General features: G+C 44.8%; 1 protein-coding gene across 3 annotated transcripts in view; it reads left to right on the top strand.

Annotated features, from left to right (window-relative positions):
- The window catches only part of Tec (tec protein tyrosine kinase), a 73,479-nt gene that overhangs the window by 33,738 nt on the left and 12,534 nt on the right, over positions 1 to 27,207 (top strand). For 2 of the 3 annotated variants that reach the window (XM_051170486.1, XM_051170485.1), the window contains exons 3-10: positions 6,278 to 6,382; positions 9,954 to 10,035; positions 11,220 to 11,348; positions 14,017 to 14,057; positions 15,069 to 15,241; positions 17,623 to 17,688; positions 24,239 to 24,293; positions 27,025 to 27,104. In XM_051170486.1, coding sequence (XP_051026443.1) covers positions 6,278 to 6,382; positions 9,954 to 10,035; positions 11,220 to 11,348; positions 14,017 to 14,057; positions 15,069 to 15,241; positions 17,623 to 17,688; positions 24,239 to 24,293; positions 27,025 to 27,104 — 731 coding nt within the window. The remainder of the gene's footprint in view (positions 1 to 6,277; positions 6,383 to 9,953; positions 10,036 to 11,219; positions 11,349 to 14,016; positions 14,058 to 15,068; positions 15,242 to 17,622; positions 17,689 to 24,238; positions 24,294 to 27,024; positions 27,105 to 27,207) is intronic. The other variant, XM_051170487.1, reaches the window with a different exon arrangement.

Below are 27,207 nucleotides of genomic sequence, written 5' to 3'. Positions count from 1 at the left end.
CTTCTTCCACCAATAGCATTCCCGTGAAGACTTATAGAGACCCTCTGCCCCCATCCCAACCCTGAGACTTCAGCACGCAGCCCTCAGACTGTCTGAATAAGGCGATGAGGAGACAACTCAAAAGTGTGTCCATGTGAGTTCGGGTGTCCACAGAGGCCAGAAGAGGATACCTACCGGTCCTCTCGCAGCAGGAGTTACAGGCTGTTGGGAGCGGCACATTGTGGGCTCTGGGACCAACGTTTGGACACTTGGAAGAGCAGCAAGCATCTTAACTGCGGAGCCACTTTCCCAGCCTTTCAGACTTCCAGCTGCAAGACAGGATAAGAAAAATGGGGATAATTAAGGGGTCCTGGAAAGAGAAAGAAACCCCTCATTTTGGAGTCATTTCCTGCTGGCTGAGAGTCCAAGAAATTTCAGCACAACAGACAAAATCAGGATAGCCTGTATCAGTGAATTAAATATATCTTGTGAGTGACAATTAAGGCATTAAGTTGAGGAGTAGATATGGGATGGAGATAGGAAAGATGTCTTCTTCAAGGCTGTCAAATACAAATAGCCAAAACACTAAGAATGTAACATTTATATAATTCCTGATTGTGTCATGGTTCTTTCTGTAGGTAATCTATTGTATATATGTATAATAATATAAATGTATACGTTTAAAAAAAAAAAGATAGCCTGAAGGCAAGTGCCCTTCAAAGGCCATTCTTGCAGGGATGCCAATAGCTCACTTACAGTCAATTCTGACTGTAAGGTCTTTGACCTTGATCTTAATCCCATTAGCACTCCTCTCTCACCCCCTAAATCCAGGGCTATCTCTTAAAACCATTGCATGATAAGAGAAATTTCATTAAGAGAATTAAGTAGCTCATATGATTTTTTTTTTAACCTTGTGGGCTTTTGTTGTTTGTTTTTGCTTTTGTTGTTACCGTTTTGGTTTTTTGGTGACAAGGTTTTCTGCTGTCTTGGAACTTGTTGTATAGACCAGGCTGGCCTCCAAAGTCAAAGAGAGACTTCTTCTGCCTCCCCAGTGCTGGGATTAAAGGTGTGTACCACCACCAACCAGGCTTTAAGCCTCTCTTTCATCTTTGAACCCTGTAAGGCATATCCTTTGAGCTTTATAATTAAGCCACAAAGTCGGATGTGAGGGCAAGCTGGCTGCAACATCTCTGCTGCTGGCTGTGACGTCGGTGCTTTTTGCCAGAGGTGATTTGCCTTATCTGGCTGGCTGGGTGGCTCCTTTCTCTCTGACTCCACTTGCCTCCGGTTCTTCAAAAAGTTGCATCCGATGGGAGAAGGACAGACTCGAGGACTGTTCTCCAGCAAGAATATACAAGTCTCTGCACCTGGCTACAAACCCAAGTGAGAAAACACTTGCTTGAGTGTTCTTCCTCCCACCCCTCCCCAGCTCCTCAGGCTCAAGTGGGCATCACCCCATATCTCCACTTTGCTCCTCCCGAACTCATCCTGAAGTTCTCCCTGATGGAATCAGCGAGCTGGCTTTACAAGAATGGAGGTCTTCAGGCCCCCAGTGGCTATGTTGATCTGTCTCTCCACTGCCACTGACAGGACTTACTGGGAGATCTTTGGGTCCGAAAGTCCAAATACCAATTAGGAGCTTTTCACAGAGCATGTGTATATTTTTTTCCAGTGTCAAAGTTACCCCGCTTTCCCGTAGACAGTGACCTGCCTCTGACATTGGCCTGTAGTAGCTCTGGTTGAAATGTTTTGGAAGCTTACCACACCTTCCTGCTGCAGAATAGTCTCCCAAGGGCAGCACGATAAATTCCATCCTTGCCTGGGTCCATGGCCTCCGGGAGTGAGGGATGAGGGCTCACAGGATTTCTGTGCTACCTCTGAGGTACAATGAACACTTGTGACTTGTTAATAGAAGGGTGGTGCTCCTGCCTGTTAGTGGGTACAGACCTGAGGAGCGGGGTGGAGACCTTGCCTGACCAGATACTGTGTAGCAGGTTATTTACAAGTCCCTCCTGACCCTTCTATCCTGCCTTATTCTGTCCTCAGTCACTCTGGTCCGCCTTTTTTTTTTTTTTTTTTTATCTAGCAAATAATTCCAAGTCTGTTCCTTTGAGCCGGACATTCTTTTAAGCACTTCTGCAGTTTTAGTTCATTTAAGCCTCATACCAAGCCTGCAGGATTGATACTCTTATTATTCTCGTTTTACAGATGAGGAGAGTTATGTAGAACTGTCATTTTTTTCATTGTATGTCTTGTTCATTCTGTTGGGGCGGGGTCTCTCTTTCTGCCATGCCACTTCTGACACAGAGGCCACAGCTCTCTGAACATCTTTTTGTCATTGTTTTGAGATGGAGTTTCTCTGTGTAGCAGCTCTTGTTGTCCTGGAACTCTCTCTGTAGACCAGATTGGCCCCCAACTCACAAAGCTCTGCCTGCCTCTACCTCCGAGTACAGGGATTAAAGGCATCCACCACACCTGGCCTTTGAACATCTTTTTTTTTTCCTCTTCATTTTTAAAAAATGATTTATTCAGATTACATCCCAATTGTTATCCCCTCACTTGTATCTTCCTGTTTCCCCCTCCCTCCCTCTTTCACCCTGTTCCCTTACTCTAGACCTGTGACAGAAGGGGACCCCCACCATATGATTACAGTCTATGAGTTCTCATCCAGATAGCCTGCTTGAGCATCTTTTTAATATGTAGCACTTGGTGTATTATATAGTGACTTGTGTGTCAATTTTCCTCAGAGGTAAGCTGCAGTTTTATTATCTGTAAAATGGGTCTTACATTGCAGGGTAACTGCATAGGGCTTCAGAGTATAGCCCTGGCTATAATGGAACTTACTCTGTAGACTACACTAGCCTCAAACTCACAGAAATCCTCCTGCTTCTGCTTCCAGAGTGCCCAGCTATTCTTGTCTTGTTATTTTTAAATTTACTTTTGTTGTTGTTGTTTGTTGTTTTGTTTTTGAGACAGGGTTTTTCTGTGTAGCCTTGGCTGTCCTAGACTCACTTTGTAGACCAGGCTGTCCTGGAACTCACAGTGATCCGCCTGCCTCTGCCTCCCGAGTGCTGGGATTAAAGGTGTGAGCCACCACGCCCGGCCTTAATTTACTTTTTATTTTTTGTTCTTGACACCATTATTAATACAAGTCAGATGGACATTGTGAAACCAAAGAGAAAGGCAAGAAGGAAAATCAGGATGGCCCAAAGGCAAACAATAGTGTTGACACTCTCATACTCAGAAGGCGGAGGCAGTCTAGCAAGTCCGCTGAGCTTGGCCATCGCTGACTTTTTCGGAGGTTGCCTCTAGCCAACTGTGGGGGTTGAAGGTTGCAAGTGGTTAGGGGAATGGGTGGGAAGGAAGTGTAGGTTGAGTGCTCAGTCGTTCTCTCAGGAAGGAAGGAGAAGAATGAAGGCCGTAGGCTGGCCCACAGGCAGGGGCTTGATTTAGACGTCTACAGGCAGAAGCAAGTGCTTAGATGAGAGCAACCAGGCAGTGTGTTTTTCTCCGCAGCCCTGGCTGTCCTGTCTAGCTATGTAGACCAGGCTGACCTTGACCTTAAACCAGGCTGAGAGAGCTTCCATGCTCAACATCCCCAGTGTCCAGTCTGGGGCTTGACCTCTCCCACCCCTTGTAGCTGGGGCATCCTAGGGGCCAGCGGGCTTTGGCAGTAGTGGAGGTCCTCAGAGACTGTCTTCAGCGTGTGTGAGCTGTGGGCTTCCTATCCACAGTGTGAGGAGAACGGGCCCACCTCATGGGATGCTGTGAGCACAGAGCTGAAATGCAGCTGGGAGATGCCAGCTGCAGGCTTTCAGCTACCATGTCCTTTTTCTCTTGTCTTAGATGACCGTGGTAAGATCTTAGAATGCCACTGAAATGTAGAGGAGGGAGAAACTGAGAGCCTGCACCTGGGGTGGCTGTGGGCCTTTCGGTAAAGTAGTCAGGGCTCCCCACCTCCACTGTCCCCCAAGGGAAGGGCAAGGTAGGGAGGATGCCATCTGGTGGGGCTGGTGGTCTCTGGAGAGCAGCACTGAGAATGCAGCTAAGTGTGAGGAGGACAGGCAATCTGCAGCCCACTTGCAAGGAACCAAGGATAGACCCTTAAGATGGATTAGCGCATCTGGAGCTACAGGGGAGGGAAGGAGAGAAGGAAAAAAGGAGGGAGAGGAAGGAAGGAAGAGAATGAAGGAAGGGTAGGAGGGTGGGGATGAATAATGAACAACTGACTGAGAATGCGTGTGTGTGTGTGTGTGTGTGTGTGTGTGTGTGTGTGTGTGTGTTTGTGTGTGTGTGTTTGTGCGCACATGCGTGTCGCGTGTCTGTGCTAGTGAGGTAACAGAGACCTGAGGCTATTGGGGGAGACACTGCTGATGGACCAGAGCAGGACAGGTTGAAGTCTTTTGTTTCCCCTCTTTGAGACAGGGTCTCACTATGTAGCCCTGGCTGTCCTGGAACTTACTATGGAGACCAGGCTGGCCTCGAACTCACAGAGATCCACCTGCCTCTGCCTCTTGAGTGCTGGGATCACAGGCATGCACCACTATACCTGGACTGTGAAGTTCTTATCTTTGAAGATGTCATGCACAGTCTTGGCCACAGAGTGGAGAGGAGAGGAGAGGTCAGAGTGTTGGATTGAAGTGGGGGAGGGGCGGTGTAGCCTAGGCTAAGCAAGTGCTCTCTGATCCTGAGCTACATTGGCTTTCTCCATAGCCCTCCTCTCCCACTCTTCTCTTTTGCTTTCTGAAGCCAGGTCTCACTTACTTGCCCAGGTTAGCCTTCAACTTTCTGTTTCATTAATTTGTTTTTGCTTTTGTTTGGTTGGTTGGTTTGGTTTTTCCAGACAGGGTTTTTCTCAGTAGCCTTGACTGTCCTTGGACTATGTAGACCAGGCTGGCCTCAAACTCACAGAGCTCCACCTGCCTCTGCCTCCCTGAGCGCTGGGGATTACAGGCACGTGCGCGTCACCACACCTGGTGTTGCCTTCAGCTTTCTGTATAGCCCCAGCAATCCTTGAACTTTTGGTCCTTTTGCCTCAGGAACCTGAGTAGCTAGGATACAGACCTGTAATGTCAGGTCTAGCTTAAAGCGGACCTTTATTTTATTTTATTTCTAAAATAATTTCTAATGGTTGATTCCAGGGATACTCAATTACTTTCTTTTCTTTCTTGTTCCCTTTCTTTCCCTCCCCTTCTCTTCTTTCTATGCTTTATTATATAAATATGCTCCCAAAGTAACCTTAGTCTTTGGAAGACTGTTTGCACGCCTTGCTTCAGTTGTATCATTGAGCAAATAGTTTCTCTCTGTACCCTGTGTTTGCTGTTAGGTTTTCGTGTGCGCATGTTCCTAGATCCTCGCACGTAGTCCTTCGTTGTATCCTTTTGGATTCTTCCCTAGAATGAACTTCCAGGCATGGAATCAGTGTGCTCAAGGGTCTGGCTGGGTGCTGATGAGACTGCTGCTGGCAAACCTGCAGGGAGCAGGGAGCCTCCCCGCACTACTGTTCCAGTCAAGCTTTGTGTGTTCCTGGGCAGTCCTTGTCTCATCAATTATCCTTAACACTGTGCTGCTCCCCGGGGAGGCTCGCGCATAAGGAGGGACACAGGAGGGAGTGCAGTTGGCTGCAGTGTGCGTCAGTGACTCAGGAACTCGAGTCCTGTGTGTTTGGTCGTTAGGTGTGTGTTTGTTTGTTTGTTTTTTAAGTGAACACTATGTTGAACAAAGGTAGCAATGAAGGGGAGCTTATGCCTCCATTTCTGAGGTTTAGATTTTTTATTTTTGAAGCAAGGATAGAACAAGTTCGTCATTAGAAATGAAAGGATCTAATGACTTTCATTATAGACATCACAGTGTTAATAACTTTAACGGCTAAGGGAAATGTGATTGGTGTAATTATTAAGGAAGTTGTATTTCATCCATGTACACGTGTGTGTGTGTGTGTGTGTGTGTGTGTGTGTGTGTGTGTGTGTGTGTCTGAAGGTGGCCACCCCACCTCCCAACTGGCCTGGAATTTGTCACTCGGGCCAGTCTGCTGGCCACCACACAGACCATGGAGAACCGTCTTTTTGGCATTGAGATTACAAGCATCTACCTGTGCCTGGCTATTTCTACATGGTCTCTGGGGTGTCAGACTCAAGTTCTTAGGCTTGTGAGGCAAGCAGTTTACCAAATGGGCTATCTTTGGTTATCATGCCTGCTTTAAATAACAATCTTTTTGAGTCAGTAATTTTTCATGAAATTAAATAGTTTTCTTATGTCCTGTGATTGTGAAGCATCACCTCCTTTTCTCTTTTCACAGAAAAAGTACAGAAAGGGATTCATCGACATTTCAAAAATCAAGTGCGTGGAAACAGTGAAGAATGACGACGCTGTCATTCCCTGTCAAAATAAGTATCCCTTCCAGGTGCGTTGGCAGCTTGTGGCAGCGTGGTGCCGGCCTTGTCCTGCTCCCATTTGACAGTTCCTGTGCCGGGTTTGGTGGCTGTGTGTGCGTGTGTGTGTCTGTGTCTGTGTGTGTCTGTGTGTGTGCCTGTGTGTATATGTGTGTCTGTGTGTGTGCATGTGTGTGTCTGTGTTTGTATGTGCCTGTGTGTGTGTGTCTGTGTGTGTGTGCCTGTGTGTATATGTGTGTCTGTGTGTGTGCATGTGTGTGTCTGTGTGTATGTGCCTGTGTGTGTGTGTGTCTGTGTGTGTGTCTATGTGTGTGTGTGTGTGCATGTGTGTGTCTGTGTGTGTGTCTATGTGTGTGTGTGCATGTGTGTGTCTGTGTCTGTCTGGTGTGTGTCTGTCTGTGTGTGTCTGTGTGTGTGTGTCTGTGTGTATCTGTGTGTGTGTCTGTGTGTGTGTGTCTGTGTGTCTGTGTGTGTTATGTGTGTCTGTGTCTGTGTATGTATCTGTGTGTGTGTGTCTATGTGTGTGTGTGCATGTGTGTGTCTGTGTGTGTCTGTGTGTATCTGTGTGTGTGTGTCTCTGTGTGTGTGTGTCTGTGTGTATGTCTATGTGTGTGTGTCTGTGTGTGTGCGTGTGTGTGTCTGTGTCTGTCTGGTGTGTGTCTGTCTGTGTGTGTCTGTGTGTGTGTGTCTGTGTTGTGTGTGTGTTTGTGTGTGTGTGTCTGTGTGTTATTTCTTCTCTGCTCCTTTGCCATCTTCATAGTCCTTGCTCCTCTTCATTAACTGCTTAGGTCTCCGGGAGCCATTTTCTTTTCATTTTGGCTGCTGTAGTCTGCCGTTGGGCCCCAGTCACTGAGCCCCAACCCTTTCCTGAGGGTCCCTTTAGCCATGGAGTGTAGACAGTGGGCACTAGGACTGAACAAAGTACCCTAGAATTTTTTTCTGTGAACTTGAGAAGCTGGAAAGTTGCGAGAATGAATTATTTCAAACAGAGATGAGATGCAAGGGCTTCCGCTGATGAAAAAGGTAATAGTAGCAGTATATGTTGATAAGACGCCATGACAGTCTTATCACACAGATGACAGGTTTGTTCTACTGTCCTTGCTTTTGACCAAGAAGAGTGAGGCTCACGGATTTTAAGTGGCTTCTTCAGAGCCACATCGTAAATGAAAATACAGCCAAGGATATGAACTCATCAGGAAGAAAAAAGGCATTGAAGGGATCTGACAGGAAAGGGCCTGTCAGCTGAGCTTTACTAGGAGAGGTGTAGGGTGGAGCAGTTAAAATGGGAGAACAGTGAGGAAAGCATGCTTCGGTCTTGAGGGAGACAAGGAAGATGTACACTGTGGCCGTGCATTGGGGCTCTGAGTGGAGAGAGTCTTCAAATCTACATAATAAAGGGAGTTTCTGACTCTTACAGGTTTTCTTGGGGCAGGCATGGCATGAACGGGGGTTTGTAGAAGGAAGGAGACTGGTACTCTAGAATCTTTCCCAGGCAATCAAACTGCCTGAGACGCCAACATTAGATGTTTGTTTTGCAGATTAAGGGCAGCATTTCTAGAAATTCTTGTAACAATACAAAATGTCCCATGCTACTTAGCTAAGAGATAGAGCTGGATTTGCTCCATCAGTAGCGATCCTGGCTGCCATACACACTAAGCCAGGCAGCATCTGCAAAGTGGTTAGACCAAATTAGGGAGTCAATAAATTATTATGCTCAACAGATTACTAGATTTTGGGGGATGGTCCAAGCTCAAGTTTTTCTTTCCAGATATGTCTGCCAATTCAGGATGACTTTTCTGGTATACTAAAATTCATTATTTAGTGCAGAGCTGGCTGCACAGACAAACCTGAGTAAGGTATGGAAACCGTGTAGCGAATATGAAAACACCTCTCCACGTCTCTGTTAGCCCAGTGTCTCTGGTACTGCCACTCACATTCTGTCTTGCAATATGACATTTCTAGATATATCTCAGACGTAGGCCCATGTTTGATGCTTTTTTTGTGTGTTTTGGGTAGCCCTACCCAAATGTAGCTGTTGAAATGGATATACAGCTGTGACCATTGAGATAGGGTTTACCTTTTAGTCTAATGGGCACACTGTGTTTTAGTCAGTTGGGGAGTTTCTGCCTTGCGACTGACTGTTACGGATAGCATCTCAGAGCAGGGATGGGATTCTTAGGTTATTTTCCAAGGCCAGTAAATAATATAAAAATAGAAAATAAAACTAATCATTCCATAAGGGCCCCCTTTAAAAGAAGCCTAATGTCAGCAAAGCCTGTGTTAGGAGTCAGTTCCCTGAATGTTGGCGTTACCTGTGAAATGGTAACGGACAGTCAGCTGGGGCAGGGGTAGGGGCACCATTCACGGTACCTGCTGTGTGAATGGGGCCTGCTGACGTCACCCAGGCAGGTAGGGTGGTGGCTAGGCCTTCATTTCCCGTCTATAATATGGAAATGCTCATCATTGATGGTGGGATGGAGTTAACATCTATGAGGCCCGTGGCCTCTGTAAGACTCAGAGCTTATTAAAGCTAGATACTGCATTCACCAATAGAACAGAAGGAAATGACAGGAGCAATACTGAAGCTCATCCAAAATATTATTTAGAAAACTACTGGATTGGATTAAGTCCTATGGCACAAAGTTTATTCACAGAACTTTAGTTAAAAATGAAGTAAACATCATGATCAATGAAACATCCCGATAGCTGTTTCTCTCTGTGAAGACACAATCCTGGGTCTGAGCAGTCAGTAGGTTCCTTGGGGACCTGAGTACCTCAGTGCCCACATAAAAAGAGCCAGGTGTAGCTGGGCACAGTGGCACACACCTGTAATTCCAGCACTCAGGGAGGCAGCGTAGGCATGTCTCTGTGAGCTTGAGGCCAGCCTGGTCTACAAAGCAAAGTCCAGGACAGCCAAGACTACACAGAGAAACCCTGTCTTGAACAAACAAACAAACAAACAAACAGCCAGGGGTGGTGGTGCCTGCTTGTAATCCCAGCCCTGGAGGTGGAGGTGGACAGGCAGATGGGGTGGTGAGGAATGGGGGTCTATTGGCCAGCCGGCCTAATCTATTTGGTAAATTCTGGGCCTTTGAGAGAGTCTGTCTAATTAGCTAGTGGTGCCTGAAAGACAATACCCAAAGTTGTCCTCTGGCCTCTACATACACACACACACACACGCACACACACACACACACACACACACACACACACACTCACACACCACATGCACATGTACACACATACACACATCCCACATGCATATGTATACACACACCCCCCACATGTACACACATACACACATCCCACATGCATATGTATACACACACACCCCACATGTACACACACACACATGCACACATTCCACAATCATTTATAAAACATACATCCCACTTGATGAAATTAAGAATTAGATGCATTTTTTAAACTAAGGAATCTAGTTGGAAACTGGATTTCTGAAGTAATGGACTTGTTTCCAGCCACCCAACAGCCACTTATTAATACCTGTAGTATCAGGGCTCTGCTAGGCGGAAGTGCTGTGTCTAAGCATTGTCACCAGTTTCCTCTTTTCTTCTGTTCTAGGTTGTTCATGATGCTAACACACTTTATATTTTTGCACCTAGTCCACAAAGCAGGGACCGATGGGTGAAGAAGTTAAAAGAAGGTAAAAACTGATGCATTCTATATAATATTAGGATATCACACACACACACACACACACTCACACACACACACACCCAGACCTATTGCTAATATAGCTCTTGCATTTGTAATAAATTATAATAAATATCTCTCCGAGCACAGTCAGTTATGGTAAGTGATAACACATTGAAAACAGCTTTCCATTTTTTATAATCTTATTTCTTTCTACTTGAATGCTTTTTTTCTAATAAAAAGTAACACCCATGTATCACACAGTGTGGTTGGGGGTGATGACTCACGGGCTTTTATGACAGCAGGATTTGTTTTTCCTAAGAAATTGCCTGTGACACACACCTGGGTGCAGATGGAGTCACACAGCCACGATGAAGCTTAAATGACAGCTTGTCTTGCACACACTTTGATGGAACACAGTGACAGTGGTCATTGGTGCCCACCGTGGGGTAACAGTGACTCACACAGTGACAGTGGGCATTGGTGCCCACCGTGAGGTAACAGTGAGTCACACAGTGACAGTGGGCATTGGTGCCCACCGTGGAGTAACAGTGACTCACACAGTGACAGTGGTCATTGGTGCCCACCGTGGGGTAACAGTGACTCACACAGTGACAGTGGTCATTGGTGCCCACTGTGGGGTAACAGTGACTCACACAGTGACAGTGGGCATTGGTGCCCACCGTGGGGTAACAGTGACTCACACAGTGACAGTGGGCATTGGTGCCCACCGTGGGGGAAGAGGTGACTCACACAGTGACAGTGGTCATTGGTGCCCACTGTGGGGTAACAGTGACTCACACAGTGACAGTGGGCATTGGTGCCCACCGTGGGGTAACAGTGACTCACACAGTGACAGTGGGCATTGGTGCCCACCGTGGGGTAAGAGTGACTCACACAGTGACAGTGGGCATTGGTGCCCACCGTGGGGTAACAGTGACTCATACAGTGACAGTGGGCATTGGTGCCCACCGTGGGGTAACAGTGACTCACTTCTTATCACATGAGTGTTTCCCCCAAAAGGGGCAGGGGGCGACGAAAGAGAACCATCTAGCCATTCTAGATATTGAACACGTATCATCACAATGGCGTCCTCATGGCAAGCGTGCGGGCCAAGGAAGAGGTAATCATTTACGGTTACTCACTACGCCTCCAGCTTTATTTTCGCTAACCACCCATGTCTGTGAATTGCAGAAATAAAGAACAACAACAACATCATGATTAAATATCATCCTAAATTTTGGGCAGACGGCAGTTACCAGTGTTGCAGACAAACAGAAAAACTAGCGCCTGGATGTGAAAAATACAGTCTTTTTGAGAGTAGTAAGTATTCTCCTGACCCCTCGGTTGCCGTGGACTCAGAATGTGCATGCTGGTGCTGTTGGGGGAAGTGATGGGAATTTGACTCTGATCAAGCTGAGCACACAACCTAGAAAAGTGCAAACGCAAGGTGGATCCAGCTTCTAAGAGGGACGCTGCCTGCTTAGCAGTGGAGCCCAGCAGAGGCGAGGTCTCTTTGGAGGGCTTTTATCACAACAGCTAGCGAGGCCTGATAAAATGAATCAGTTAAAAGTGTGGACTACAGGTGGGATAGTCCTAGGCTCAGATGCAGGGTGGGAGACTAATTCTCTTTTTTCCAGATATTGAATAAATCTAAAACAATCATCAAGTGTATTTATAGTGCTTTAATAAAATTGACTAAGCATAAAATACATGTGAAATGTTATGCGCTTCATAATACAGACCATTGAATCGTTTTCTTTTTTCCCATTTTTATTATGTTTCTTTTTTAACATATACATTTATATTATTACACATGAATGAAATAAACTACATACAGCAGGAAGAACCATGAGACAATCAGGAGTTAGATAAATGTTACATTCATAGTGATTTGGCTATTTGTATTTGTCAAACTTGAAGTAAACATCTTCCCTATCTTGTTGGGTCTAAATTTCTGAATGAAAATCAGTATCTATCATATCTCATCTCTATTAACTTGAAACTCATTTCTGCCACAGATAGAATTCTGCCTAAAAATGGGCAAGCTTAGATGCAGGCAGAGTTGACGGCTGAACTCTGCCAAGACAGGGTAAGCAAGTCCTCAATAGTTCCTGCCTCACAAATATGTCTGTCAGATATATTGGGCCAGAAGGCTGAAAATCATGCTCCAACGTTATAGAGAGTGTTGGATGACTGTTCAGGCAGTAAACTGTCTCAGTCATTTTTTTTTTTTTTCCCCATTTTGGAAGCTACTAACCTGCACTTCCAGTTCACTCAGGAATTTAAGTTTTATTTCTTCTCAAATCTCTGATGGGGTTGAAGACCAGATAGTTTAGTCTTACAATTAAGCTTAGTTTGTTAGGGGTTAAGATGTTTCTAGATCAAGAGAGGCTAATTTTTTACCCAGGAGCCTTATAAACCCTTTCTGTGAGAGCTGTGTGAGGAAGGACCAATGTCCCATGCTGTCACCCTGCGTCGTGGTTACCACTGAGTCCGCAGACGAGGATGATGGCTATTTGTCAGGGCTGTTGCCTTAGGCAGGGGCACTCTGTGTCATTTGGGGTAGTCATCCTGACATTAACCCAGCACATACACAGGTGAGACCCAAGCTTCCAGGCTATTGCTGCTGTATTAGTAAAGTCCAGCCTGACTTGCTGGAGAAATGACTGAGACGTTCCAGTTAGTTAGAACTAATATTTTATTTGTGTCTCATGTGGTAAAACAGAGGCCAGCATCTGGCCCAGGGCTGGCAGGCATGCTTCTGCAGTGGCCCTCGAGGTAGCTGTAGAGATTGTTCCAACTCTGATGCTCTCGCTCCTTTGGGAACTGAGTGATGAAAGGATCCAGGGTGGCCACAGAAAGTTTTTTTATAGGGACAGATTCTAAGAATGCCCCACCCCTTTGATTAGAACGTCATCCATTTCCACTAACTGGATAAGCATGTGCCACACTGAACTCAAGAACCGCCGAGGGGCAGACTGCCGGAACTGATGCATTTCTCAATGCTGTCATTATACGGGGACCACCTCATCTTCAGAGGATCTGTCCCAAGGCCCCCAGCGCATACGTCATATGGAACCTTATATATACTCCTTCCCAATACACATACACATAATAGCAATCATAAAGTATAGTTTATCATTTGGGCACAGTAAGAGATTAACTATGACATATGCCAATAAAATAGAACAGCCCTAATAACATGCTATAATAAAAGCTACTACACACAATTTGTTATTGTGTTACAGATGTACAGCACCAGCATTCCTGGTTTTTCAGATCAAGGGTCCAATATTCCACTTGTCTTTGGCGTATTTTGGGGCCATCACTCAGTTAGAAATGGGGTGATGTGCATGCGACACCACCACAGCTGGTATGAGAGCCCAGGTGGTAAAGTGGCTAATGGAGCGGACAGTGCATGTGGTGTGGACAGGCCAGACTAGGGATGATTCACCTCCGGGGAGGGTGTGAGCCAGACACCTAGAGATTTCTATCACTTCTCAGAAGAACGTACAAATGGAAGCTTGTGCGTTGCTCCATTTGATATTTCCACACCGTGCCTCTCACACTGTTGCAACTCAAACTGTGGAGCGTGAAGCCACAGATAAGGCACACGATTGGAACCCAGTTTTTGCACTTCTTCATGAATTTTTCTGTGATGCCAAATACTGAACCTAGGTCCACACGCTGTTAAGCAGTCACTCTGTCAGACCCAGTTTTGATTTTGATTCACCAAGAGCAAGTGAGAGCCCAGATGATTCGGCAGGGAACACTGAGATCCCGGTGTTAGCGCATGTTGGGAGTCGGGCACAGTAGTCCCTTGCCTGTGTGCTCATTCTGCAGGGAGCACTGAGATCCTGGTGTTAGTGTGTGTTGGGAGTTGGGCACAACGGTCCCCTGCCTGTGTGCTCACTCTCCACCACTAGTGTCTTCCCCCTACCAGGTCTCCTGGGCTACCGTTGTGACCTACATCTATTGGCATTTTCAGGTATAAGAAAAACGCTGCCTCCAGCACCAGAAACGAAGAAGGTGAGTGAGCTCTGCCTTCATACGTCAAGTCTTTGAGATCCCCGTGTATCTCAGGAGGCATCGTGGTTTATGGACTGTGTTATGTTCAGCCCGGTGATCTTGCTTCCTCCCAGGACCACCCTAGAGGCAGATGTGCTGCTGGAGCTCATTTCACTAGTTCTGGCTGTCAAGAGGATCAGTTTAGTTCTTTAGCCTTTGCAGTTGGGGTTCATTTTATTAGGGTTACCTTCTGTGTTTGGCTGTAGATGGGCTTCAGGGGTGACAGTTTAAAGGAATGTTTCTGTCTTAAGAGCACAGCATACATTCCAGCACTCGGGGAGGTGCAGGCAGGCAGAACACTGTGAGTTCGAGGCCAGCCTGGTTTACAAAGTGAGTCCAGGACAGCCAAGGCTGCACAGAGAAACCCCATCTCAGAAAAACAAAGCAAAGCAAAAGAATATAACATAATAAAGAAGTGGCTTTGGAAACTTAATGATATGCCTGTGGTGTGGGATATGGTGGAATAACATGTAATCTGGATGTAGTCAGGACTTTAGCCGAAAAGAACTGTGGGTGACTGTGGGTGGGCTGCTTCAGCGGTAACTTAGGACTTATTATATGGTAAATCCTCCACTGCATGGTGCCGTTGTTAAGAATAAATAAGAAAAGATGTTATAGCCCGAGTGTGTGCTTTATGCATTGGTGGCATAAAGGAGTGCACATTGCTCGGAGTGGGGATCTGCTGAGAGAGTCTATGATGCACTGGTCTCGCACCACCTGTGGTCCTCCAGTCTACCTAGCACCTACTCATGACCTGTCATCGCCTCTCTCTCTGGAAAACTATCCCTGACCCGAGAACAAACAAGCCATTGTCAACCAGAACCCTTGTAATGCTCAAGGCAACAGTGCCATGGAGGGCTCACCTGGTGGGTTACCCTAGACTAGGCTTTAGCTCTATGGTGTTTTACTGCTGTGCCTCACAGTCAGTTTCCAATAGAAGCTGAGCCTGCCAGTGTTCTTTTCTCTGTGTAGAGAAGGCCTCCTCCACCAATTCCCCCAGAAGAAGAGAATACCGAAGAAATAGTCGTAGCAATGTATGATTTCCAAGCAACAGAAGCACATGACCTAAGGTTAGAGAGGGGCCAGGAGTACATCATACTGGAAAAGAATGACCTCCATTGGTGGAGAGCAAGAGACAAGTATGGGTAAGTGTCGCCTTTGTGCGGGACTCAGAGCGGGTGTGAGTTATGTGCTGTGTGAAGTGGGTGCCCTCTAATTGCTTAAAGCAGACTAGTCCAGTTGGCCATACAGGGAATTTGAAGTATCATGAGGTATACTTTAAAATTTTTTTTCGTGTATTTTTGTTATTGGTATGTGTGTGCGTGGCTGCCTGCCTGCCATGGTGTGGTCAGAGGATGGCTGTGGAGTCGGTTCTCTCAGGGATCAAACTTGTTTGGGTTGAGTGGTTGATGCTTTTACCCACTGAGCCATCTCACCAACCCTGAAGTGTTGCCTTATGATCACTCAAAAATGCGAATTAACCAATTACTTCCCTCCTGGAGTTAGAACACATTATGCTTAGTTCTTATTTACTAAAACTGCTCTGTCTTCCCTTCCTCCCACCCTCCTTCCTTTCATTCTTCCTTCTTTCCTTTTTTCTTTCTTTCCTTCCTTCTTTCCTCCTCTCCCTCCCTTCTTTGTACATATGTGCTTAGATCAAATTTGGATAACACATGCTATGCAATTGCTCTACATTTTTCTAAGAAAAAAAATTATTGTAACTTTTTTCTTCCAATTTTTTTCTCTCTCTGTATTCTCACGTAAATGGAACAACTTATTTGAATTTTTTATTCTCTCTGTAAATGTGGATATAGGTAAACATGTGTATAAAATACATGTATATCTATATACAGCAAGCATTATTTGTACAGGTAATTTAAGGCTTATGAGGAGTGACCCTTGGGTATGTGCCTCCACACCTGACTTGGATATGTCTCCTGTGTTTTTCTTTTGTTTGGTTGGTTTGTTTTGTTTTTCCAATATTCCTGTCCTTTTCTCATTTTTGGTCTGTTGGTGAGACTAGTTTATTTAGTTTATAAAATGAACTGTCGCCTATATTAAGAGGACTGTCACCTTCTTGGAATGTTTGGCACACTCTGTGTCACCCTACTTCTTTGTCGTCTTGGAATTAGAAGCCTGGTCCCCTTAACAGTGACCTCCAGCCATCCTGTTGTCAGTGCTGCTGAGATTGCTCATGGTTCAGGAGCTGCCCTCACTGCCACACCATAGGTTTGACCAACGTGTCCCCTCTTGATGTGAGCATCTGCTAATGATTGCTATTTAGACCTAATCCTACATTAGGCATTACAAAATGGTGCCCTTTCTAACTCTGCCACCACACCCAGCTATTAATTCTGCAGCACTGTCTCCCCAATGAGTGCATTGGTTCCTTCAGGAAAGGCAGGTAGAGCTGATCCTTAGCTCTCATCTTTCAGAGTGAGATGATGACTAGACTTCCTCTGGTGAGCACAGTGGTACCCAGTGGTTTTCCTTAGTGTTGTGGGTGCTTTTGTGTTAGGCTTTAATCCAAAGTAGTCATCAATTCTGTTTTCTCAGGTCAGCCGTAGCTGCCTTGAGTGGAGGACCCTATTAATTTTCCTTTGCTTTCTGGCTCAGTAAAATAATTCAAGTTCACCTTGTATTTTTCTTTGCCAGACCTGTAGTTTGATATTTCAAAGAAGTTCTGCCTCTTTTCAGTCAGAAACATTGTTTTACAGATAACCGGTGGGATTCTGGGATTCTGTTTGGTGGTGTGCTGTGAGTGCTTCTAGGCTTCTGTCAGTGTCGTAAGGTGTGTGTGAGTGTGTGTGTGTGTGTGTGTGTGTGTGTGTGTGTGTGCGCGTGCGTGCGATGCATGCATGCATATGTTGTGATGAGCTTTTACTCAAGGTTCAGTACCAAGTAAAAGATTATAAAATTTCTAGTTTGTAAAAATTTTATACATGAGTATTTTGGCTCCTACCAAACCCTTCTATATACAAAGGAGTCACGGGGGGCAAAATGGAAGGTTCCTTTGTACCACACAGGCTTTCTTAATTCAGATCTCTCAATAATTTTCCATTTTAACAAGTTCCTCATGATACCCCTGCAGAGGGTATGGTCTACCCCTTGTGGCACTGTCTGCAGAGCTTGATGACGTTTTAGAGCAGCTGGTGACTGGGTCCAGCACTCAGACTTTGTGATATAGTAGTTTTATTTAAAAGACATTCCTAGAAACGATAGTTTCTTGACCCACATCGTGGGACATTGGTGAGTTCTGACCTCGATGCTGGCTGACTTTGGGGGCCATAAGGGAACATCTTAGCTTAGTTTTCTGTTTCCTCATGAGACATTGGATACTATACTATCTGTAGATCCATAATCTTTGTGAGGATCGAATGTAGACATACACTGTAAAGTATCAGACAATCCAGACACATTGAATTGTTGGGCTAGCTGGGTTTTCATATAAACTTAGAAAATCAGTTACCTTTCCTTAAACAAAAAGTGAAGTCATTTCTGTTTGTTTGCTCATCCTCAATTCTAGGAGTGAAGGTTATATCCCAAGTAATTATGTCACAGGAAAGAAATCCAACAACTTGGATCAATATGAGTAAGTAATGGTTTCCCTTGTAGGTGTGAAGACCCAGAAACTATTGTTATATAGTTATGTAAGATGCTTTAAAGATGAAGGGATAATGTGAATGTGCCAACATATCCTTTATTCTGGTGTCTGACGCAGTAACAACCTGAGATTTATCTCTATAACACATTTTCCTTGAATCTACTGTGTGTGATCGCCGTTATCTAAGCAGGCACAGCTGAACTGGGTTTGACCAATCACAGCTCACCTGAATTTGAAATAACTGTCATTGTTCATTCATTCAAGGTAAGGGAAGGAATGGCATTTCCCAGAGGAACCTTTAAAAATATTCCATTGTTTCCTTTATCAAATGAAAATAACACTATATGTTATAGTCTTTTCTAAAAAAACTTTGAAAACAGGAACAAATATTATTCAGAAAATATTATGAATAAGAGTTGACCTTTGTCAACATTAATCATACTGTTTCTTTTTTTTTCCATCGAGTGGAAAAAGATTGTGAGTTTATGTTTCTTCCTGCCATTAAACAGTCTTTAAAAACATTTTCATAGCTGCATTACAGCTCATTCAGTCATAAATTTATAAAATGTTTGCAGAGTTCTTGCCATTAATCTAGTGTTGGGCAAGGTCTGAGGGCTACAACCAGTATATAGACTCATAATAATTAATATAATTACTTTATTATTTAGGAGGTATTGGATTATTTCAAATAACTGGGACAACCTCTTCTGTTTTAAATCATCTCTCTAAAATCTACATCCTGGAAGCCTGCGTATGTAAGCTTTGTTGAGAGCCATGATGCATGCTGTCTTATAGACAAGCTGTACTTCCCATGTCACAGGCAATGCATGACCAGCTTTTAATGCATGGCCTATAGGTATCAGTGCTCTTGTGGCCCTCCTGAGGTAGGGTATTACTACGACATTCACTTCCTTAAAACAACAAGCTGTTGCTCTGCCCATTTCACTGTGATAACATGAGCTACCTCAAAATCCAGAAGAAGACCAACAAGGTCTCAAAGCCCCACACCAGTGCCATGATCCCTTAAAGTGATAAATGAAGTGGAAATGTAGACCACATACAGCTATGCACAACGTAGCACATTTTACCAAAACAGACTGTGTGCTTGACACTCTTTCTGTAGGATTGTGGCAGAGGCACAGAAGGCCTATTGCCAAATATGCTTCTGTTTTCTATGTATGTAGATACACAAGTGCTTGCCATTGTGCTGTAGTGGTCTAGGCTATTTGTGTAGGGACATGCTGTTCAGGTTTGTACCGTAGCATTTGAGAGCTGTTGCCTGCTTTATGTAGCTTGGAGGTGTGTGTGGGGGGGGATGGTTGGTTATACGGGCGACCAGGGGCATAGTGGGCGCTATGGGCTAGGTCTTTTAAGTACTGCCTGTGAGGCTTACTCAGTGACAGTTGCCCGACTGTGTATTTCTCTGAGGTTTCCTTCTTGTGATAGATGGTTATTTAAAATATGGTGCTTGGTCTTTAATATATCTTAGGAAAATATAACAAAATCCTTAGAAACAGGGACGATGCCCACAGGCTCAGACTTGAACTGATTTGAAATGACAGGGCCAAGAACTAAGTGATAATTTGGTTCATGGAAACCAGGTCATCCTGGTGTAACTCTGAAGATTCCTTATGACTCACGGGCTATCAAATAAGGATGTTTAATCCTGGAGTTTGTAACTTGGACATGAGTTTTGGGTTATATCACCACTTGGAAATGTAATGTCTCAGAAGACTTTTTCTGCTCTCTATGACTCCAGTGTGGGAGTCCCCTCAGCCAGGGACGAGGCTGAAGACCGTCCCCAGAGTAGGCAGGCAGAGGCCTGCTTTTCTATTCCCTGTGCTGTTTGGTTTGGCATTTGTTGGATTTTGAACAGGCGGTTAGTAACACATCTTCCAAGGCCTCGTAGAGCTGGAGCGAGTGTTTTTCTGTTTGTTTGGACCAATCAGGAATCCCAGGCCACTGCTGTCCTTGGATCAGACCTAGGACTACCAGAGTTTCCAGTAATACAGTTAGACTTCTACACCCTGCCAACAGTTTGGATACCAGAGGATCAACACACACACACACACACACACACACACACACACACACACACACACACACGCAAGTTCATTAGGATGGTCAGAGGTTGTGTCCTTGAATGAAAGACATTAAAGGATAAGGTGGCTGCAATGAAATAGCTGGAACAGCAGAATGTGTAGGAACAGCTCTACATGGGCCTCAGAGGCAGGGACGGAGACGGTAACAGCGTGCATATGGTCAGTTGGTCACTTGTGGTTCCCTTCATGTCTCCTTTTCTTGATATATTCTTACTTGTCCTCCCCAAAAATCTTGGCTGTACTCTGACATTTGCAGAGGACCAGATGTCCCTTCCCTCCTCTTCCCCCTCCTCCAGACATCGCTGTAAAGGCCCAGTCCTCTGGAAGGTTGTGAGGTAGCTAGCCAACCTGAAAAATTAATTCACTCAGGAGTACTGGTACCTGAGAAGAGGATGACAAATCACCCACGAATCTTCTGTGTTGTTTCCAGATATAGATTTTCCTCAGCAAAAGGTATTAAACTCTTAATGAGACATTGCCACAGCCCTATGGAGAGAGATGTGGGCTGACATCTCTCTCCGTCTCCTTATGCCCTGCAGGCTCCTTCACTTCCTTCTCGTGCATGTTCCTCTTCCTGACAGGATGAATTCATCAAAAGTTCTTTTCTTCATGCCTGGGGACAGGGAAAGGAGAACACACACACACACACACACACACACACACACACACACACACACACGAGGGGGGTGGGGGGCAGGGTTGCTCTAGTCCCCTCCAGAATCACTCTGTGCACCAAGCTGCTCATACACAGGCCTTGGCACACACTCTGTGACACGGGTGTCAGCACAAGATAGCCCAAGACCAAGTCGTCACCACAAAGGAGATTTATTTGCCCCAATGGGACAAAGGGCAAGAAAAAAGACAAAGACAGGAGCTGTAGGAGAGGGAGAAGGGAGAGACAGGGAGAGGAGGAGGGGCATTTATCCCAGAGGACAAAGGACTGCCTCCGGAAAAAAGGAGACAGACATGGCTCATAGATGGGTGCTTTATAAAGGTAAAGGGGGAAGCCTGGGTTAACAGGCAGTGCTTAAATTTAATTGAGCATGTTAACTAGGTGAGCCGATTGGGGCTTTTGATTGCCGGACTTCAATATTTTGATAACTGGTCCTTGTGGTCAGCCTCCGGAGGAGGCCAAATAAGGGACTAGACCTTGGGGTCTAGCTTTAGGAATGCAATCTAACTTTTTGGCAAGGCAGAGGGGATGGGTAAGGCCTGCCACAGCCATGTTTGTCATGCTTGGGCCGGCTAGCGTCTCTTCACTGTGGATAGAAACGAGGGCATGTCCCAAGGATTGAAAGATCTTTTTCAGGCGACTGCAGATGCTGGGGAAAAAAACCAAGGCTCTGAAATATAGGAGATGGGGAAAAGAAGGACCCAGAGGGCCCTAGAAACCTACAAGAAGAACATTGTGATGGGTGGATCGGGGCCCAGTGGGGTCTGCTCAAACTATTGCACTAACCAAGGACAATATAATAGTAAACATCGAACCCCTACTCTGATCTACCCAATGGACAGGACATTCTCCACAGTTATGTGGAGAACAGGGACTGACTCTGACATGAACTCTGATGCTCCATATTTGACCACTTCCCCTTGGTGGGGAGGCCTGGTGACACTCAGGGAAAGAATAAGCAGGCTACCAAGATGAGACTTGATAGCCTATGACCATATAGTGGGGGAGGAGGTCCCCCTTGGTCATAGACCTAGGGGAGGGGAATAGGGTGAAAGCAGGAAGGAGGGGGAATGGGAGGATACAAGTGATGAGATAACAATTGAGTTGTAATCTGAATAAATTAATAAAATTAATTTTAAAAAAACCAAGGCTCTGGAACATATTTCAAAGAATTACTTCTTGTACCACAGAATCCTTCACTCTTCTGTTTCTTTTATATTTTCCCAGGATCTAGAATTTACAATGTAAGAAAGGAAGAGACCTCCTTATTCTTCTGGGTATCTTATTATCTTCTTAAAGCTACAGTGTAGCTCTCCCAGGTTCCCGCACCTGAACCCTCCCTGTAGTATGAAATAACTTATGTGCCTGGCCCTTCAAATGAACCTATGCCATTCAATGTCAGTTGCCTCTTGGACTTTTGGGAACAGGAGAGGATATAAAAAGCCAGCAGAGAGAGAGAGAGGGGGGGGGGGGGGGGGGAGAAACTGAGCAGAGTGAAAATAAGAGACAAATAAAAGTGAATTGTGCTAACAGAGTGAGAAGAGAAGATAGTTGGTGACAGTTGAGTTAGGAGATCCCACAAACAAAATAGCTAAAGATAAAATAAAAAACTAAAAAAAAAAAAAAAAAAAAAAAAAAAAAAAAAGCTACATTTATTAAAAGCCACACCTCCCTCTCTTGCCAGCACAGCGAAGTGTGAAACTGGATCTTCCTTTTGTTGATAAATTAAAATTTTCAATCTTAAACATCTTGCTAGTTGCTAGTGTATAATTGGCTACCTTTTCTTGACCAAATTTTGTGACAGTTTTGGGTGTCTGATAAATATTTCTTATACATGTAGAGAGAAAATTACTCTCTTCTAATTTATTGTCCTATTCCTATTGCATTCAGAAATGAATTGATTGGAAAGGCAGTTTTGGTGTACTTGGCTTCATTTCCTAAAGTGTGATGCATGAGCTGACATTTCTAGGCCCAGCTCATCACCACAGGCTCCACCGGCATTACAATGTATTGCAGCTTTACTTGGCATTCAGTTGCTTTCTAAAAACTTTCAGGTGACAGACATCTTCCTTGGATTTTGCTCATTGTAATTTTACCTTTCTCAATCAGGGGGAGCCTTTGACTTCTCTTGTACAGTTCCCTGGGACAAAAGCCTGTTGTGTGACAGACTTTTTCTTGGGGGAAGCAACACACACACACACACACACACACACACACACACACACACACACACACACACACACACACCCCTACTCAGCTCATAACAGACCAAAGTCCAACTTGGTGTACAAATGAATTTTATTGGGGTTACTTACAAGAATATGAGTGAAAGGTTACTTACAGGAGCAGAAATAATTCTAAGACAGCTTTATTACCAGTGTCCACCTCAGCATGGGTGATATCTCATGAAACTAGGAACCGAGAACACACTGTATGTAGCTCAATAATATTGTAGAGTGTCTTTTCCAAGTGACTCTCTTGATCCAAACCTCTTCAAGACACGTTGGCTGGTTTCAGCTTCTTCCAGGTGACTAGGCTTATCTGAGAGTCTTCTTTGCAGCTTGTCTTGTCTGAGAGTGACTCTCAGCATCTTCACTGTTTATTCTTGGGGAGGAAGAGGATCAGTAAATCCGCTCAGTTTCAGGGACTTCCTAAGCTATTTTGACTTGTATACCTTTGTGTTAAGGATCTTCCTGTAGGATGGATTTTTTTTCAATCCCAGAGAAAAGTGCTATACAATAGGACCTTTTATGAATAAGCTGAGACAATAGTGGGAAATTCAGATGCCCCAAGAGGCCCCAGTGACTTTAGGACATTTGTAATTTGATAGTGATGGAGGATTTATTGCCATTTCAAAAACATCTAGCAAAGCAAACTTAAAGTTGAAGGCCTAAAAGAATTACCTTATTCATACTCTTTGGGGCCCATTTGCTTATAATCACATGGAAGGTTGATACTGGGAGACGCTAAAAGGATAGCCTGTCTCTGGGGATGAGGGGAGGATGGCAGTAACAGAGAGAGTCTTCCCAAAGGCCAAGAAAGGGCAGGTCTGCAGGACCTCGGGGTATGGACCAGGTGGGAGGGTAGGGAGGGAGGGTATGCACTGAGACAAGGCACAGAACCAAGGTGGAGGTTAAGAGAACCACAGGGGTCTGGATGTGCTGGACATCGGAATGTCTGGAATACCTGGGTGGCCTGTTATTCATGGTTGCTCCTTATCTCTTGACCCTTGAGATCTACATGAAATTCAGTGACCTGGTGATCTGCCATGCTGGTGAGACGGGGAACTGGAATTAGACTTAGTCAGAATCCTAGACAGCAATGTAGAGTGACATTTGCTGCATGGGTTAGTCATTGCAGTAAAGTTAATTCTTGCTGTGCATGTGGTTGTAAAACACTGGAAATGCCCTCATATGTTGAATGACAAGAACAGATGAAATATGGCTCCTCTGTGCCCAGACACTTAGAACCTGTATTGATTTGCAAAGCTGTCCTGTGACAAGTTCAGGTTGTGGCACACAAGTAACCCGTGATCCTATTAAACAGACGTGGCATGCATAACATGTCTTCCTAAGAATGTGAGTGGGAACCATGTGGAGGCATGTTTATGAAAACATGTTATTCTTGTTGGGATTGTGAGTGTCCTTAGTGTGGTTGTGTTTTGTTTGTTTCTTTGTCTTCATTAAGCTGTATTAGCTTGTAGTCATACTAAGAATAAAACAAATAATTTTTGAAATCTGATAAACATCTTTTTTCTGGTCAGATGGTATTGCAGAAATACCAACAGAAGCAAGGCGGAGCAACTCCTCAGGACGGAAGTAAGTGCTTGTCCTCAGTTTGCAAGTTGCATTTCAGCACAGGTTAATCTTAATGACTCCTTCATGTGTGGTTCCGTAGACTTATTTCTAAAGTCTCAAGGGGCTGTGCTTTCTCACGTCACTTAAAAGAGAATATTGGAGTGTTAGTTTACTGTAACAAAGAGCCACAAGCCAAGTGGCTCAAACATCAGAACTTCATCACTTCCCAGTTGTGGAGACTTACAGTCCAAAGTCATGGTTGACATGACTCTGGCCAGCTCAAGCGTGGCAGGCATGGCTCTGGCAGACCGTGCCCCTCTCCCCATTCCCTCTGCCTTGCTAAAAACCATTAGACTATACTCCTGAAGCTGGTCACCAAGGTCCACTCCCTTATTTGGCCACTTCCTCCACCTGAGGCTGACTACCAAGGTCCAGCTGTCTGGACCTTGTATTGAAGTCTGGCAATCAAAAGCCCCCTTTGGCTCACCTAATTAACATGCTCAATTAAAATTTAAACACCTAGTCCTAGCCCATTCTGACACAGACCTCCCTTTTTTTCTTCCCAAAGATTATACCTGCAAGGTCATTTGCTGCTGTTTTTCTGCCTGAGTCAGAAAGCAGACACTTTAACTTTTCTTTCTTGCTTAATAAATGATCTCTCTGCGAACATGAACTCTTTGTAAAAACAGGTGTTTGATGTACTTAATCTGGGGCCCAGGAAGGAATCTCTACTGTGTGAGATTCCTTCTCACACAGTATGTCCTTCTGTGGTCAATAGGATTGATTGCATCTGGGGCCTGTGAGGAGAGGACTTAAGTTGCTCTCCTTGGCTTGGAGACAACTATTCCCCACACCCACCCCTTCTTGACTTCGTCTTCCTCGATGCATGTACTACTTGTCTCTTTTAGGAAGGGTACCAGTCATACTGACCTAGAGGCACCTTGATGACTTACTGTTAGCTTAATGACCTGTGTAAACCCTTACATCAAAGTATGGTCACATTCTGCAGCTGAGGATTCAGCTCTTTGGAGCAGAGCAGACTGGATGGTCACACTGGCGTCTGCATTGCCAGGGAGCACCCATGTACCCACTCCTGAGCAGACTCTTACTTCCCTACTGGTCTGTCACTTGCTGCTTTGGTTTTAGTATTTCAATGTATTTGTGTTTTGCTTGGATTTATTTGTTTTAGAATTATTTACATTAATATTATGTGATATGTTTTATAAATGAAAACTTAATAACACGTAGCCGCCTATTGTAATAAACATGATGAGTTACTCACATCTTAAAGTGAAATTAGAGGAAAAGATGATATATACAAAGAGGAATTTGCGAGCCAGGCGTGGTGGCGCACACCTTTAATCCCAGCACTCTGGGAGGCAGAGGCAGGCGGATCTTTGCGTGTTTGAGGCCAGCCTGGTCTACACAGCGAGTCCCAGACAGCCAAGGCTATACACAGAGAAACCCTGTCTTGAAAACAAAAACAAAAACAAAATCAAATCAATCAAGCAAACAAACAAAAAACCAAAGAGGAGCTTGCACTAAGCTGAGGAAGACCTGGGCATTTTGCGGTGGTTTTAGTCCTTCTCCGAGTCTGTGAGGTAGGACAGTTGCCTAGAAGCCAAGATCTGCAGCCCCCACATTCAAGTTTTAGTTGTTTTACTTAGTTCAAAGCATTGCCTCTTCTGGGTGTCACACCAAGGCTTTGCTGGGCATGGGCATACTTTATATTACAAGGCTCATTCCCACCGCCCAAGATCCCTACAGGCTTCCCAGAGACCACACACCAAGACACAGCTGTAGGGTGCCCAGACAGCCTGGCCTTCAGTTTCCCGCTTGCTACTGACTAGCCAGGTGACCTGGGACAAGCTATCTCATTGTTTCGTGTTCCCTTTGCTTACCTGTAAAATCAAGGAAGAAAAACAAGAGTATTACTCAGATGACTGTTTGAGTATTACATTTGCATATGAGGACATATTAAAAAAAGAATAGGTTTTCAAAATGGTACCTATTTTTTTAAACCAATAAATTCATGATCATAATTACTATCTCAGATTGTTATTAGATAGACTTGTGGTGCCTTACTTAATATAATTGCCATTCTTATAACTAAGAACAAAAATTACTTTTCAACTATGAAACACATTTTTTATCTTAAAGCAAAGTAAAAACACTGAAGATTGGATACAGAGCCACTGGCAGAGAGGTGTCTGAGATGCATGGCTTCCATTTCTTTCCCTTCAACTGGGAATCTGATGAGAATTTAACCATTACACACTCAGTGTTGTTTGCATGTTTGAATTTCTGTTGGAGTTACTCCGTCTCCCCTGTATTACGATATCTGACGCCGAATCAAGGGGGTTTAAATACATCCCTGCAGAGAGCCCTGCGGTCTTTACAGGAGAAAGGCTATGTGGAGAGGGATTGATGCTGTGGAAAGCTCCTACCACATATGAGAGTGCTCTGAGCTGAAACCTAGGACTAGATCCAGCGATTGTCTTTACCTGCCCAGGGCTTACAGCACAGAGCTAGCTATCTGCCTGGAAGCTCTGCAGAGCCCCTGAGGCACTCTAGCTCAGGCCCGCTTCAGTGTGCATGAGAAGCATTGGGAAATGTGAGTGTGTCATCTCATAGCCCAGAGAGACTCAAGGGGGCTCGGTTAAGCTGCTCTTGTTGGCAGCAGATTTCCTACACAGAAACTGGAATTTAACAACCGGAATTTAAAAAAGGAATGTCTTATTTTGGTTTTCAGGATAAAGAAGGTGGTTTTATGGTGCGGGACTCCAGTCAACCAGGCTTGTACACAGTCTCCCTTTACACAAAGTTTGGGGGGTAAGTACTTCCACCTGGGTATCAGTTGTTGCTTTTGTTGTTCATCTTACACGCGTGCATGTGTGTGTACGTGTGTGTGTGTGTGTGTGTGTGTGTGTGTGTG

Source organism: Acomys russatus, chromosome 28 (assembly GCF_903995435.1).
Source record: "Acomys russatus chromosome 28, mAcoRus1.1, whole genome shotgun sequence".
NCBI classification, from domain to species: domain Eukaryota; kingdom Metazoa; phylum Chordata; class Mammalia; order Rodentia; family Muridae; genus Acomys; species Acomys russatus.
This window is presented reverse-complemented; position numbering and strand designations above follow the sequence as displayed.